General features: G+C 45.8%; 1 protein-coding gene across 4 annotated transcripts in view; it reads right to left on the minus strand.

Annotated features, from left to right (window-relative positions):
• The window catches only part of LOC133349672 (formin-like protein 2), a 60,444-nt gene that overhangs the window by 2,430 nt on the left and 44,647 nt on the right, over positions 1–13,367 (minus strand). The window contains exons 22-28 of one of the 4 annotated variants that reach the window (XR_009755975.1): positions 13,051–13,180; positions 12,074–12,237; positions 11,052–11,153; positions 9,033–9,116; positions 8,425–8,548; positions 6,236–6,383; positions 4,844–4,859 (exon numbers count right to left, since the gene is read on the minus strand). Coding sequence is in view for 2 of the 4 variants with exons in the window: in XM_061563305.1 (XP_061419289.1) it covers positions 4,819–4,859; positions 8,425–8,548; positions 9,033–9,116; positions 11,052–11,153; positions 12,074–12,237; positions 13,051–13,180 (645 nt within the window). In the remaining 2 variants the exon portion in view is untranslated. Of the gene's footprint in view, positions 1–4,818; positions 4,860–6,235; positions 6,384–8,424; positions 8,549–9,032; positions 9,117–11,051; positions 11,154–12,073; positions 12,238–13,050; positions 13,181–13,367 lie in introns of those variants that run through there. The other 3 variants (XR_009755974.1, XM_061563305.1, XM_061563303.1) reach the window with 3 other exon arrangements.

Below are 13,367 nucleotides of genomic sequence, written 5' to 3' on the forward strand. Positions count from 1 at the left end.
CTAAACAAACTGTAGCATTAACTTAATAGATTTCTTTAGCCTCATGACATGGATTCCTTTGTCAATTGGAGAAACGACTACATAGCAATTTTCCGAGAGAAAATCAAAATAGGTATTACATAAGCTAAAATGTATACATTTTTCACTCGTGATTTGTTAATTTCCAACTGGCGCACGCGCGGCTTGCATTTGAATGGCTTCACCCTGCTGCATACTCAAACGTGTGCAATGTATAAAAAGCAGCAAGCAATGCCACAGTTTAACACGTAGGCTTTCGCGACCAATATTATTCATAATAAAGGTTTTTGGGGTTAGATCGCGTAAGTATAAATATTCTGGCAAATCGCTCGATGATGCTGGATGTAATTATCAGCGAAACGTCGTACTACTCAAATTGTAAATGTTGTGGATTTACTCTCCAACACACCGGTGGACTGAAGGAGTAACTAATTGGAGCGTTGTTTACGTGACAAACCTTACTGGCTGTTTCGGGTGGTATAGGGCTACAACACATTTATACTTACGCGATCTAACCCAAAAAAAACCTTGATTATGAAGCAATGCCACAGTTTCCAATATATTTTAATGAAAAAAGTTTTCATGACACCGGAACGAAATTCTCGTGAACACACACACACTTTTTTTTTACACACACGTGTATTAGCAAGAGTGGTAAGCACAGGCAAGGGGGTTAAAGGCTCACGGGTGTTATGCATAATACATATGAACATTAAAGAATGAGTGAAAACATGTGAATGAATGAGAGGCAGGGCATCAACAGCTGCAAGCAAAGCTGTGGACAAGTTGCAAGCCTGAAGCATGAATACGATACATTGCTTAAATGTACAACAGGAGGCCGTTATTTGTTAAATGTAACGATCATATGCTAAGTAATACGTACAACTAATGACAAAATACTCCATCCCAATACAAGCCCACGGCGTAGGAGCCGCAAGGGGCAACCACTGAAACCTGCTTGACAATTCACATCTCGGTTCTTATTTGAGCATCCTCTTGCAGGATGACACCAAGCAAAGCAAAGCTTATTGAACTCAAAATACAACGTGGTTATCATCTACTTAAAAACAAACTTTAGCCAATACTATAGTATAATCCACCTTCCCCGCTAACACTTCAGCCATTACTGCGTCGAACACTACTGCTTCTACTCTTTTGAATTTGGTCAAGTTATTTTATACTCTTTTGAGGCGCTTGTGCAGTCGGGTTGTTGGATGGCACAGGGATGCAAGTCATTACGTGCATTAGGCACCCACTTAAATGGGCAATTCCGTGCCTGTGGGAGGCAATACAGCAAATCGGTGTCGAAGATTTTATACGTGCGGTGTCCGAGTTGGTGCAGTGTTCTTCAACTTCAGCGCGTAAACTTTCGGAGACCACTCAAAACTATTTAGGCCTACATTAAAAAATACAAAAAAAGTTTAACTGGACAACCATCCCGAGCAGGAACCTCATGAAAAACGCAGTTTTGAAACTCAGGATCTCTTCTGGGTAACGATTTAAATTCGCATTACCATTGGTGCAACTACCTACTGCCAATGCTCTTCTTGCTGCGTGTTTACAGTGTTCTTTGGCTGTATTATGCCAATTGCCAAAGAGCTGAATGTTTGTTATTTCTTTCCCACCGTCCATCACGTTTTTTCAGCGACAGATGCCAGCTCAGGATGCCCAGCGGAGCAGGCAAAGTGCCGCGTCGGGGATTTTCACCGGTAAACAAGTGTTGCGCCATTCCTGTAAGTTGGGAGTTCATAAAAATCCCACGGGGGTCTTTTTCATCGTCCAGAGCACCCCGCGTGCAACTAAACATGCAGATCTGGGTTTTCACTGGCACAGAGGCAGCTTCTTTTTTTTACATAAATCATTACCCCAGTGAACACATGGTGTGCTCACCAGCGATTCTGGGTAGCTGTGTCAATACGATTCTGATTTGGTCCCATGGTCGTCCAACACGACCACCTCTTCCAGTAAGAGATGTTGCTGCTTTGGTGGTGCCAGAGAGGAACACTGTATTCTAAAAACGTAATGCTAGCACAAATAAACCCTGACCAATGTGGGCACATACACCACCATACATTTAAAGGGGGTCACAACCACTCATGCAAAATAAACTTGGACTTCCTTTTTCCAAAAGGGTGTGTGGGGGGCATTGAATCCACCCCATTATCGTCGTCGGCAACACGATTCGCACTATGTTTCTCATCATAATCAGCCATGGTCAATCCACAGCTGGATGAAGTCGCTATCTCACACCGTCCTGCGGTGTAACAATCCACCTAGCACACTACATACTTCCATATTTCATCGTGCCTTCTCCGTAGCGGACGTACTCTCAGGCACGTTTGCATATTGTACTATTGTCATGATTTAATCGCGATACAGTCAGTAAGGACTCCATTTCCTATCATCACTGCCGATGTATTTTTCTTTCCGATCATTAATATGACTATCACTAACACAATTACATTACAGCATATGAGCCTAGTACACAGTAGCCCAATTAGCCTGTAGTTTTACAATCACAACTGTTATTTGTATGTCGGAACCCCATTAGCTTATATTTTATCTACATTCCCACTCCGTCAGTGGCAGGCGAGCCACGTGTCGTGTGCCTGTCTCGGTCACACCCAGTTCCCCAAAAAACCACCCACCCCCCCATGTGTCATGAGCACCACAGCAGTTACTTCCCATCATTTACAAATGTATCCCTTCACTGACATTACATTTTTTTCCCCTTCTCCACAGCAGTAACGTCTGACGAGTCGAGTTTTCAAGCCAAGAACGCAACCGACGAAGCGCTCCTTAAAATAGCGAAGTGCGTCTCTCCCACAGTCGTGGACAAGGAACACAGTCTCGCTCTGAGCAGCTGTGACCATGACAGAATTTCGGCACGTGCTTGCGCAAATTGTTTTGCGGTTGTTGCGTGTGTTTTTCAAGCTTTCTAAAGATTCTCTTTTTTAACATTTGTTCAGGCGCGAGCTCCAATTGTTCCCCTGTCCTCAAATGAATATGGCAGAGTATGGTGTTGCACTCGGTAGCATGATGGCAAGAGAGGCGTTGCAAACCAGCGCCGCCTTCGTATCAGACAGCCTGGAAAATTAACAAACATTTTCGCTAAAGTTATTGAAGCAAATAAAATGCCCTGCATTCTACGCCCCCAGAAATGTTGTTTATGAATTTATTTCCACTCAATTAAATATTTTTCACGCACGTTTAATGTGATTAAATAAAAAAAGTTTAGTTTGTTTTTAGTGTCTTATTGTAAACTAAAGAATACTCCAAAGGCAGTGGTTGCCTGCAAGTAATTACGCAACAAGCAAGGCGATGAGAACTGGGACTCTAAGAAACATCGTGAGACGTACACAATCAGCTTCAAGTACAGTTTAAAATGATCACAAATAATAGTTTAAGGACCTTTGCAATCCACTGCTGGATTAACGTCGACGGTTCAAATGTCACGTCAGTCACGGGGGTGTGTTTGACCGTACTTCACCACGCTGGTCAGTGTGGATTGGTCAAGGGGGAACAAACCCAGGACCGGTTTAGATATCACTCGGCCGTGGATGATTCTCTATGGCAGAGATTGACATCCAGTTTCACCTACACAGAGTGCTAATCACTGTTTACAAATAAAAACGCATTCTTACAAAATTGAAACGGTGAAAGGCAAGATAACAACCAAATCAACTGGCCAACACGACCTCACTCTGCTTAATATACATAATGCGGCATTCACAGTATTGTAGACGTCTTAGCTTGTGACAAATGCTTTAACGCTGCTTTTGAAGGTTAATCCAAATGAATATGACGCTATGTATTTTGGTAATTGTACATCATTTACTTTCAAGGAAATTAAAGGATGATGTAGCCTTGTTGATGCTGACCTGTGCCGTTTAGTTGCATGCAGTTGTATGCAAGCCACACTCAAGGCTGAAAGCAGTAAGTGCCACTCTTTGGTTAGAATGATGGTTTTTCGGTTAAAGTCGCACGCACAGCAAGCGGACTGATATACAGGAATCAGGAATATGATTGCATTTGTCGAAATAAGAAACCAAAAAGAAAGTAGTCTTGTGCAAAAGTTGCTTGACCTGCAGGACATTACCCTACACCAGAGAACGAACCTGACTGCCATGGACAGTTCATTGACGGTTATTTTAACACTGTTTAAACATTGTAAGGGTTACTCTCTGACAAATACTGCTCCGTACGTCAGCTGATGAGCCCTCAAACGAAAAGCTTCTGGCGATGATCTGCGTGGTCAAGCTTCGCCCTCCCGAGTCGGGGAGGATACACTTGGCCGTTAACGTCGACGGCTCAAGTTGAATCATTATCGAACGACTGGCCGACTTGCTTAAACGACCAACTCATCAACTCCTGATTCCGAGTCAACACTCACCGCGTTCCGTGGCGGCAAAAAAAAAAAAAACACGCGGCATGCAAAGCATCGGCGTCGCATCGCGCGCGTGGAAGCTGCAGACGCATTTCAGGCGCGGCGAGGGCGGAGGACTCGCCCCGAGGAGACCGCCCGGGGGAAAAGCGCTCGCTTGGCTGTCCGCTCGCTCCCTCGCACGCTCACCACCCCCGCCCACCACAACCCCCCCCACCAAGGACCCACCACCCCATGACTGCCGCCGCAGCGGTGGAGGGGTAAGATGGCCGAGACGGGTGCAAGCGCGTGGGGTGGTGGTGGTGGTGGTGGGCGGGTGGGCGAGAGGGGAAGCGCAGCGTTGCGCTCTTCCCCACGGCACCGTTCTCAGGGGGGGTGCTCCGCTACGCTGCCCTGTCCTCGGCCGCTCCTCTTACCCTTGAAACCCCGTTTGCTTTGAAGGCAATTTTTTTCAAGTCTAGCGGGTAAGAAGAGAGGAAGAGGGGGAAAGGTAAATTAAATTATTAAGTCACATTAACAGTTTTGTAAAGTGTTGTCCTGCAAATTATATCCAGTACCTCTTGCTGTTGTGTCAAATTTGTTTTTGCTAACCGTTTCCAAGAACCAAGGCAGGGTTGCTAGGAATCGTAATTTATCCGCTCTTTGCGTGTAAGAAATTCTGTAATATTAAAATATTTTAACATCTCATATATATATATAGTTTAAATATCCTCCAGCAGAGGGAAAATGTCTGACCCGGTGTATCGATAAGGCCAAACACATAGGATCGATATGAATACGAGGTTCTTTCATCATAAATGCGAGGTTGATTAAGGAGACTGGGTCTTCTTCGCTGGAACTCTTTTAGGCTACGGTTCAAGCAGCATGATGAGATGAAGAAAAACCATCACCGGTAGAGGCAGGCAAACAGCGGTCAGCTGTGAAGTTAGTGTGACAACATGGGATGGGAATGAGTTATCAGTGACAATGGAACAGTAAACAACCAAATGAGAAGACAATGAACATGAATAATCATTTCAATTGGAGGTACCAAACAAGGGAGCAAAATGTGACAATTAAAAACGACGTGCAATTGTATTCCAAGCAAATGTTTTTCACCCCAGATGTTCATGAGGTTTAGATGTACACTTACATCAGCTTGTGTAGAGAATAAGCATTTGTGTGTTGAGGTTGTGACAATGTCAATCGTTAAGCGGCATCGATTCACGTCCGTATAAATGATATTGTTAGTTTTCTTGCATGTGGTATGTTAATGAGTTCACGTGACCCCTGTATTCACTTGAGGTCGCTAATTTCATCACAATGTAAGACAAACCAGATCAGGTCGCAACCCTGAAACCCAACCGCTAATTGCATTAGAAGGGGATTGAATTTTTCCATCCCTAATTAACATCGTCACACATAACATGTGTGCATTGATGTCTAAAAACATAATTATATGCATTATGTATGTTCTTGAGCAGCATAAGCCTCAAACCACTCTAGTAATATTGTTGTTGTATTTTCACTACTTTAACAGGGGGCTCACATGTATACCAGTAAATTACAAGACTATTACAAAGTGGAAAAACGTAACTAAATTATTTTAATTTTACCAGGTAAGGCCCAGAGCTATTTTATCATAAGCGACCTGGCCACAAATGATAGCTCAACGAAGTGGCTTATCATGCCAAACACTCTGAATGCGCGTTTCTAAATGTGGAGGGAAAAACCGGAGGACCCAGAGAAAAATTCACGTGACCATGAAGAGAACATGCAAACTCCATACATACAGGCCAGTCAGGGTCGGGGATCGAACCCACGACCTCCACGGAAAAGGAAGAAGCAGAGGACCTGGTCAGGAAAGTGGTGATAGGGAAGTAGAAGAATCAGAAGAAGAAGCGAGCTGTGCCGGAAGGGGTTTTTGAGAACGCTTCGCCCCAACATCAGGCCCCGCGCGCACGGACAGGAGCCAGGCGGCCGTGGAGCGGAACCACAGCAGCTGCGCGCAAGAGGGACAGGAGAATCGTTCAGCATCAACACAAGAGAGGGGACAGCATAAAAGACACGGCCAAACAAACGTGCGGGGGCGGGGGGGGGGCTTTTGTGAATTTACCCACGCCCATTCGGAGGCACGGATATCTAAAAACCCACATTGGTCAGTAATGCTGCTGGAAATTAATAAATGTATAAATATATTACGATAGATCAATACATTCAGAGGCAGCTCCCCAGGGCAGCTGGGGACGCACTTAATGCAATGTGGTCCTAATTGTCAATGCCGTCGATTCCCCCTCACCTCACTATCACTGCCTTCTTGCTGCCAGATCCGGTAGCTATTGCACGGTCAAGACGTGACCTCCAAAGTCAGTCCCTAATCTACCGCTCAGAGTTGTAAGTTTACAATGAGGACGTCGATATTGAGGCTCCCTCCCCCACTTCGCTTCCTATATGAGATGGTGCCTGCATCGCAAAAAACGAGATGATGTGAATATTAAGCCACCTTGGTGCTCCCGTTGCCGTTGTTATAGAATTACTGCTGGCTGCTTGGATGGTCCATGCAGTTGATTCAGGCTGATTATCTTGAGCAGCACTTTACAAATAATTATGACAATGATAATGCTATTAATAGCTTGATGATGAGTTATATCAGTCTGATGTTATTAAGTCTGACAAGGTGTACATGTGCCCATGCTATGGTCGATATGCCCCCTGTGGAAAACCTTTTTAACCACTCTTGACATTCTAAGCGTTACAACAGAGATGACAATCAAGGAATCATGGGAAGGATGAAACAAGACCAAGAATTGGAAGGAAAGAGGAGGAGGATGATGGAAGGCTTTTTATATGTAAAGGTCTCCTCATGCCGTGTAAAGTGGTGATGGAGATGCCTTGACCATATTTCACCATGCTGGGCAGTGTGGTGGTGGGGAGCAGGACCGGTTCAGATATCAATTGTGGCCAGGAACCCAAATTAGGTCGCTGGGTTCGGAGCAATAACCCACTTTAACATGGAAATTTGCATTTCGATTGCATCGCTGGTGTTTTCGATGACTTCAGCATGAGGCAACCCCACTTTAACTTGAGCCATTGTTCACACAAGCACGGGTGCATCCTATTGCATACAGTGTCTGTCACCTAACAGGGCCTTAACAAAGAGAGCAGTTCATGCTCGAGGTTGCCATCAATGAATTTGCACTTTCCTACTCGGAGCGTACAAATTAATCAGAGGTCAGGAATGTATTTCTGTAAAATGTTTACGATGGGTGTTTCTTTTTTGGTCTGTTATAAAACCTGCCGTAGACTTTTGGCCAGCAGTGCATATCAGGAAGAGGTGTGGCCAGCACCAGACATGCCCGGCTGCCTTCGTCTCCCCAGTGCTGATGACGTTGGGAGTACTTCAACAGGTGCTCATTCACACATTCACAATACAAGTACATGCAGCACGTAAAGTTAATTAAATGTATATAACACAAATAAAATACACTACACACGTAAATACACAAACCCAAGTGCCACGTACCACAAGCACACTCACACATGCACAATGGTCTTTATAACAAAATATTTTTCGCAAAGAAAGGAGTATCGTGACACGGGTGCATATGTGGTGATTGGTTAGGGTATGTATCTGTGAATACTTGTGTGTATGTATGAGTGCATGGGTGAGAGGAGGCCAGTGTGTGAGAGGGGGTGAGTGTGTGTGAGCGTTGGTGAGTGTGTGTGTAAGGGTAAATCTGGGTGAACCAATGTGTGTGTGCGAGTGAGCGGCTGTATGTCTGCACGGGTGAGTTTTAGTGAACCAGCGTGTAAATAAGTATTGCCGAGTGGGAGCGAGCGGGGGTGTGTGCACGTGTACAATCGGGTGAGCGGGTGTGTACGAGTGTTTGCGAGTGGTGGACGAGCAGGTACGTGTGACCATGCGTGCGTGAGTGGGGCTGAGCGGGCGTTCAAGAGTAGAGCTAAGTGGGAATTGCATGTGTGTATGTTCGTGCGTAGGATTGAGCGCAAGTGTGTGCGAGTGGGCAGCTGTGGCCTCTGACCTGTGATGATGGAGTCAATGGCGCCATCCTTGCCCTCGTACATCGTGCGCTTGTTGCCCTGCTTCTTGGTCAGCTCGGCGATGAGATTCATCTGCTGACGCTTACCCTTGTCGTTTGCCGACATCTGTACCACAACATGTCAGGGATTTACATTGTATGTATTATTAATTACAGACATAGGGCATCGTGTTCACACACTTACAAATGTATTCAACATACATTATATACACGTTCATGCATACATTGCAACGTGCATATATACCATGTACATGGACAATAATGTGCAAATACAGTACGTACACACGCGCACTAAGCAACAATAAAGATCCCCCAGTATAGCCTTAGACTGTTGGAACAAGTGCTGATAGCGAGCACCTATCAAGGCCAGCATAGTACACGATATGCCAAGTCACCTTTGTCTCCCTGGTGGCGATGGCACTCATTTGAGGCCGAGTCGACCTAGGGAAGGCCCAGATATTAGTCACCGGTATTGGCCGTGAGCGGGAATTTAACTCGGGTCGCCGGGTTCGTAGTGCAGCACACTAACTGCTACACTACCACTCCCCCACACACAAACACTGACAATGCTTATGCACACATGCACCTACATTTTTCTCCTCCTTGGCTGCCTCCTCCAGCATCTGTTTTTTCTCCTCCTGCAAGCGTCTCGACTCATTCTCCTTTTCCGCTTTCTGCCGGAGAAGAGGGCACATGCGGGGGAGTGGGGGGGTACGGGTAAACAGAGGAGTCCTATCAGGAAACCTTGTTCAGTGAGAACTCCCACACTACACAGCCACTCCAAGGTTGCGAATGATTACGTCAGAGCACATGCCATGGTCTGAGCGCATGCTATGTCTACGCGAACCAGGAGACAGGGGCTGAGATGTTTTTGGATATTTTATTAAAAAATGCACACTGCTGGTTTACTCCCACACAGAGCAACGGGACTCAGAAAGGAATTAAACGAATATTAAAAGGAACGTGTCCATGTAAACGAGTGTGGAGACTAGGCCGAGTCAAACAATACCTGTATAGTAGACTTATAGCCTAGGTTATGTCACCGACGAACATGTTGAGTTTTTAAAGAAAATTATGGACTTGCTATTCATAAAGAAAAAGTTATGCAATATGAACACCTCTTTTTCTAAAATACATTATCATTACCAATTGAATTATATAAAAAAATATCAAATAGACAATGTGTGCCAATGTAAATAGTACTAATCAGACGTTTTTATTTGACAAAATTCGCTTAAAATTATCAGAACAATATTGCGTTGTGTCAAGTTTACAGTAAAACTCTGACTCGTTAACGGTTTCACAGTTATGCTAAATTGGCACAGTACCAACGCACTAATTTGGCTCCACGAGTCCTTGGCATTTGCAGCGACAACTAAGAATTTCCGCTTTCCCCTCCCCTCGTTTCGCCCCTTGGCACAGTAGACTCCGTGGCAGCAGTGCGCTCGCGCACAGATAGAGTTTCTCTTGGGGTTGCGGAGGACAGAAATAACAAAGGTGGGACAGCTTCACGCGGGAGTCGCGGGGCCCCGTGCCAAGACGATGCATGGAAGAGGCACAAATCATCCGCAATTCAAAGCGGCTGAGAATATGGAAACCAGTGGTGGACAAATTTGGCCTCGTGGGGTCTGCTGAAAACAGGGCACTCGTTTTCACAAAAGGTGCGCCCACGCTGCCGTTTCCTTGTTTATACGCAACAATACATTTTTGCCCGAATGCAAATTAGTTAGCCCTTCACAGTCTGGTGGAATGATTTTTTTTTCAGAGCGTGCATAAGAAATACGAACGATGGTCCGAGTCTGCTTACAGCTGATTGTGGCGACTGCACCAGAGCACGATTCGGTGGTAACGAACCCGAATCCGTTTGAATCCTTGGCGAACAAAATAGATATCCTCCACGCACCTGCTGGTTTGGCTTGAATGTGAGCCGTAACACGTGCCTGGCCTAGAATATTTACTCAGAGCCCATTTTTGTATTACCCACCATGAAAGCAGTCATGCTTATTTAAACGAGCACCTTGTGCATGCACGTGTTTACGTGTAATTGTACATAAGTACAACACAAAATAATCACTCGTGTCATTTTAGAGAATACAAATAACAAAGCAGATAAGCAGACTGTCTCCTTCGTATATCTGTCTCACCACATAAAAACTTTAATTGTGTTGTACCCGAGTAGATAACTGATCAGCCATGTAGTAACTTCAAGTAGATATCAACTAAAAGTACTGTGCACTATCGTTGCAATTCCAGATATCAATTACAGGGGAATTACCTAACTAAAGTGGACATTCGAAGACCATCTAATATCTTCTTCTAAGCCAAACTATATCGTGGAGTCAGCTACTCAGATTTCTTTCACCGTGTGCAACTTCTCGAATCACATCCCCATCTTCGTATCTCGTTCCATTGCTTCCTTCCATCTCACCCATGTGACATGAAACGCAATAATAGACCATTGGGCGTTGTTATCAAGGCCCAAATTAAAACTATCCAGATGAAGAGTAAAATACCTGAGGTCTCTGTTGTAAACGAGATACTCAGCCTCAATTGGGTCTCATCTGACTACACACACATGGTCAAACACTAAGTGTATTTACAGCCGTTACCTTGAACGCATTCACAAATCGGGAGAACACCGGGAAGAAGTTGGAAGGAGGCATCGTCTTGGGAGTTTCGCCAAAGTATTCCACGGCCACCTGAAAGGCATCCTGGGAGAGTAGGAGTGATTTCTGGGTAAGGCTGGCTGGCTGCGGATACATTTAGAAGCTCTATAAATTCAAATGGAATTGTAATAGATGCTACATTATCACTGTATATCATTACCAAGCACTGCTGCATATTAATGTACATTTTATGTTGTATTCACATTAATAAGAAGTATATGCTTGTTAAATGTATACTATATTATAAAATAGGGTAGAGCGATTGCACAGTGGTTAGCATACTGTGCTGTGAACCCAGAGTCGAGGCCTTCATCCAGCAGTGGATTGTCAAAGAACAGCAAATTATAATTATTATATACATGTAAAATATATATACTACTGCACCGAGACCAAATGCTTTTCACAAACGCCTGGTCTCCTCTATACTGTTCGGATGGTAAGAAATTGACTCATACAGTATACACCATTATGAGAAACCACAATTGCATGTCAGACTGACGCAGTCGACTGTGCTTCAAGGTCAAAGCGATTTCCTGCTCAAAAGAGCATTGAGGCGATGCTCATCTCCTGTCAACAGCCCTGCACAGCCAGTGGTGAAAATCCCATTGTCCTATAGCAAGGGCGAGTCTAATCGTCTAATCATAGGAAAATCACGGTTGAGTTCCCCACAAAGTGGTACTGATTTTACCAACCCCGGACGGATGCTGGGCTAAGTAAGCACCCAACCGGAATTGCGAGCCACTCACTCTACCGCTGAGCCATCTGAGTACAGACATCGAAGTGAGGGATGATGGGTAGTGGGCGTGGAGTCAGGTGGCCTTCTCTTGCATGACATTCGTGACCCTGTTGTATAACGCTGACATACAGAATAAGCCCCGAGCAGCTGTGGACGCTGGCAAGGATGACCAAAGAAAACTCTGTGCCACCCAAGCGGTTGGATTAGCGCAGCGGAGGCGGTGTCGTACCTTGGCGGTGTTGGCATCGCCGACGAGGCGGCTCAGCGTGTCATCGTTGGCCTCAATGAAGCGGCGCAGGCCAACGTTGGACTCGTGCAGGGCAGCCTCGCGCTTGGTGGTCTCCATGCCGCGCTGCAGCTCACGCACGTCCTGCATCACGCTGTCCATCGACACTGCGGCGCCGACACCACCATCGTCGCAGCAGCAGCACCAGCAGCAGCAGCGCCAACAGCACAGACAACGATTATGACTGTTTATTCCATTTTCTGCGTCAATGACAATCTAGTGTACAGATTAAACAACTCGATTATCGGTTCACAATACATTTGCTGGTCTCGCACTGACCAGCGTGATGAAGTGTGAAACAGGTCAGAATGTTTGATTAGTAAACAGCGACGCAGTGGTTACCACGCTGCGCTATGAACCCGGCCACCTGACTTAAGATTCCAAACCACAGCTAACATTGGTAGCAAGTGATATTCGAACCTGTGCTAGGTCCCTTCTTCACCAACTCGCACTGACTAGGGTGGTGATTTATGGCCAAACAAACCCCTAAGCCCCTACCCACCCCATGCCCGACAAGGCGTGGGGAGTCCTTCATCCCGCAGTCAATTGACAAATGGCCTTAAAACGCGTAATTACAGGTTCCCTCCGCTTTATGTGGGTTCGGTTTGTCCAATTTTGCGTATATATCTGGCAAACCTATTTCTACCCAAAATCTACTGCATGCGGTTTGAATTTACTAAATAAGGCTATGCAGTCAGACGTGGCACAACGTTGCGTGTAGGTATTGTGTGCGTGACTCGGCAGGCAGCTGTCTTGTGAGGTTTCGCTTCGTGCGCCTGTTTTTTTCCCCCGAACGCATCTGCCGCATGAAGCGGGGGAAACCTCTCTGTGCATTACAATTTAAATCCGTTTACACGGTCTCAGAGATATGATAAAAACGCTAAAAGTAGCACAAATGGGGGGAGAGATGGGGGCGGCACCTGCTGCGGCCTTGTCAAGGAAGCAGAGGTCGCAGTAGAAGGAGGCCACCTCGGGGAACTTGGCGTGCACCACGTCGGCCAGGTAGTGCAGCAGCGTCAACTTCCTGTCCGTCGACTTGGTGTCCCCGAGCTGCCGACAGATGCACAGGGACAGAGCACGTGGGTCACGCGGGGTGGGGGGGGGGGGTGCCGCTGTGCACAAGAGACCGCGAGACGCTCCGCTTGTAGCGCAACAAGGCGGTGTCTGTAGCGTGAAGGAGGTAGCAGGTCGCTGACCTATCTGTAAAGATTTGAGCATTTCTGCTCTATCACACGCG

Source organism: Lethenteron reissneri, chromosome 31 (assembly GCF_015708825.2).
Source record: "Lethenteron reissneri isolate LAM-NWPU_2019-01 chromosome 31, ASM1570882v1, whole genome shotgun sequence".
In the NCBI taxonomy this organism is placed as follows: Eukaryota; Metazoa; Chordata; class Hyperoartia; order Petromyzontiformes; family Petromyzontidae; genus Lethenteron; species Lethenteron reissneri.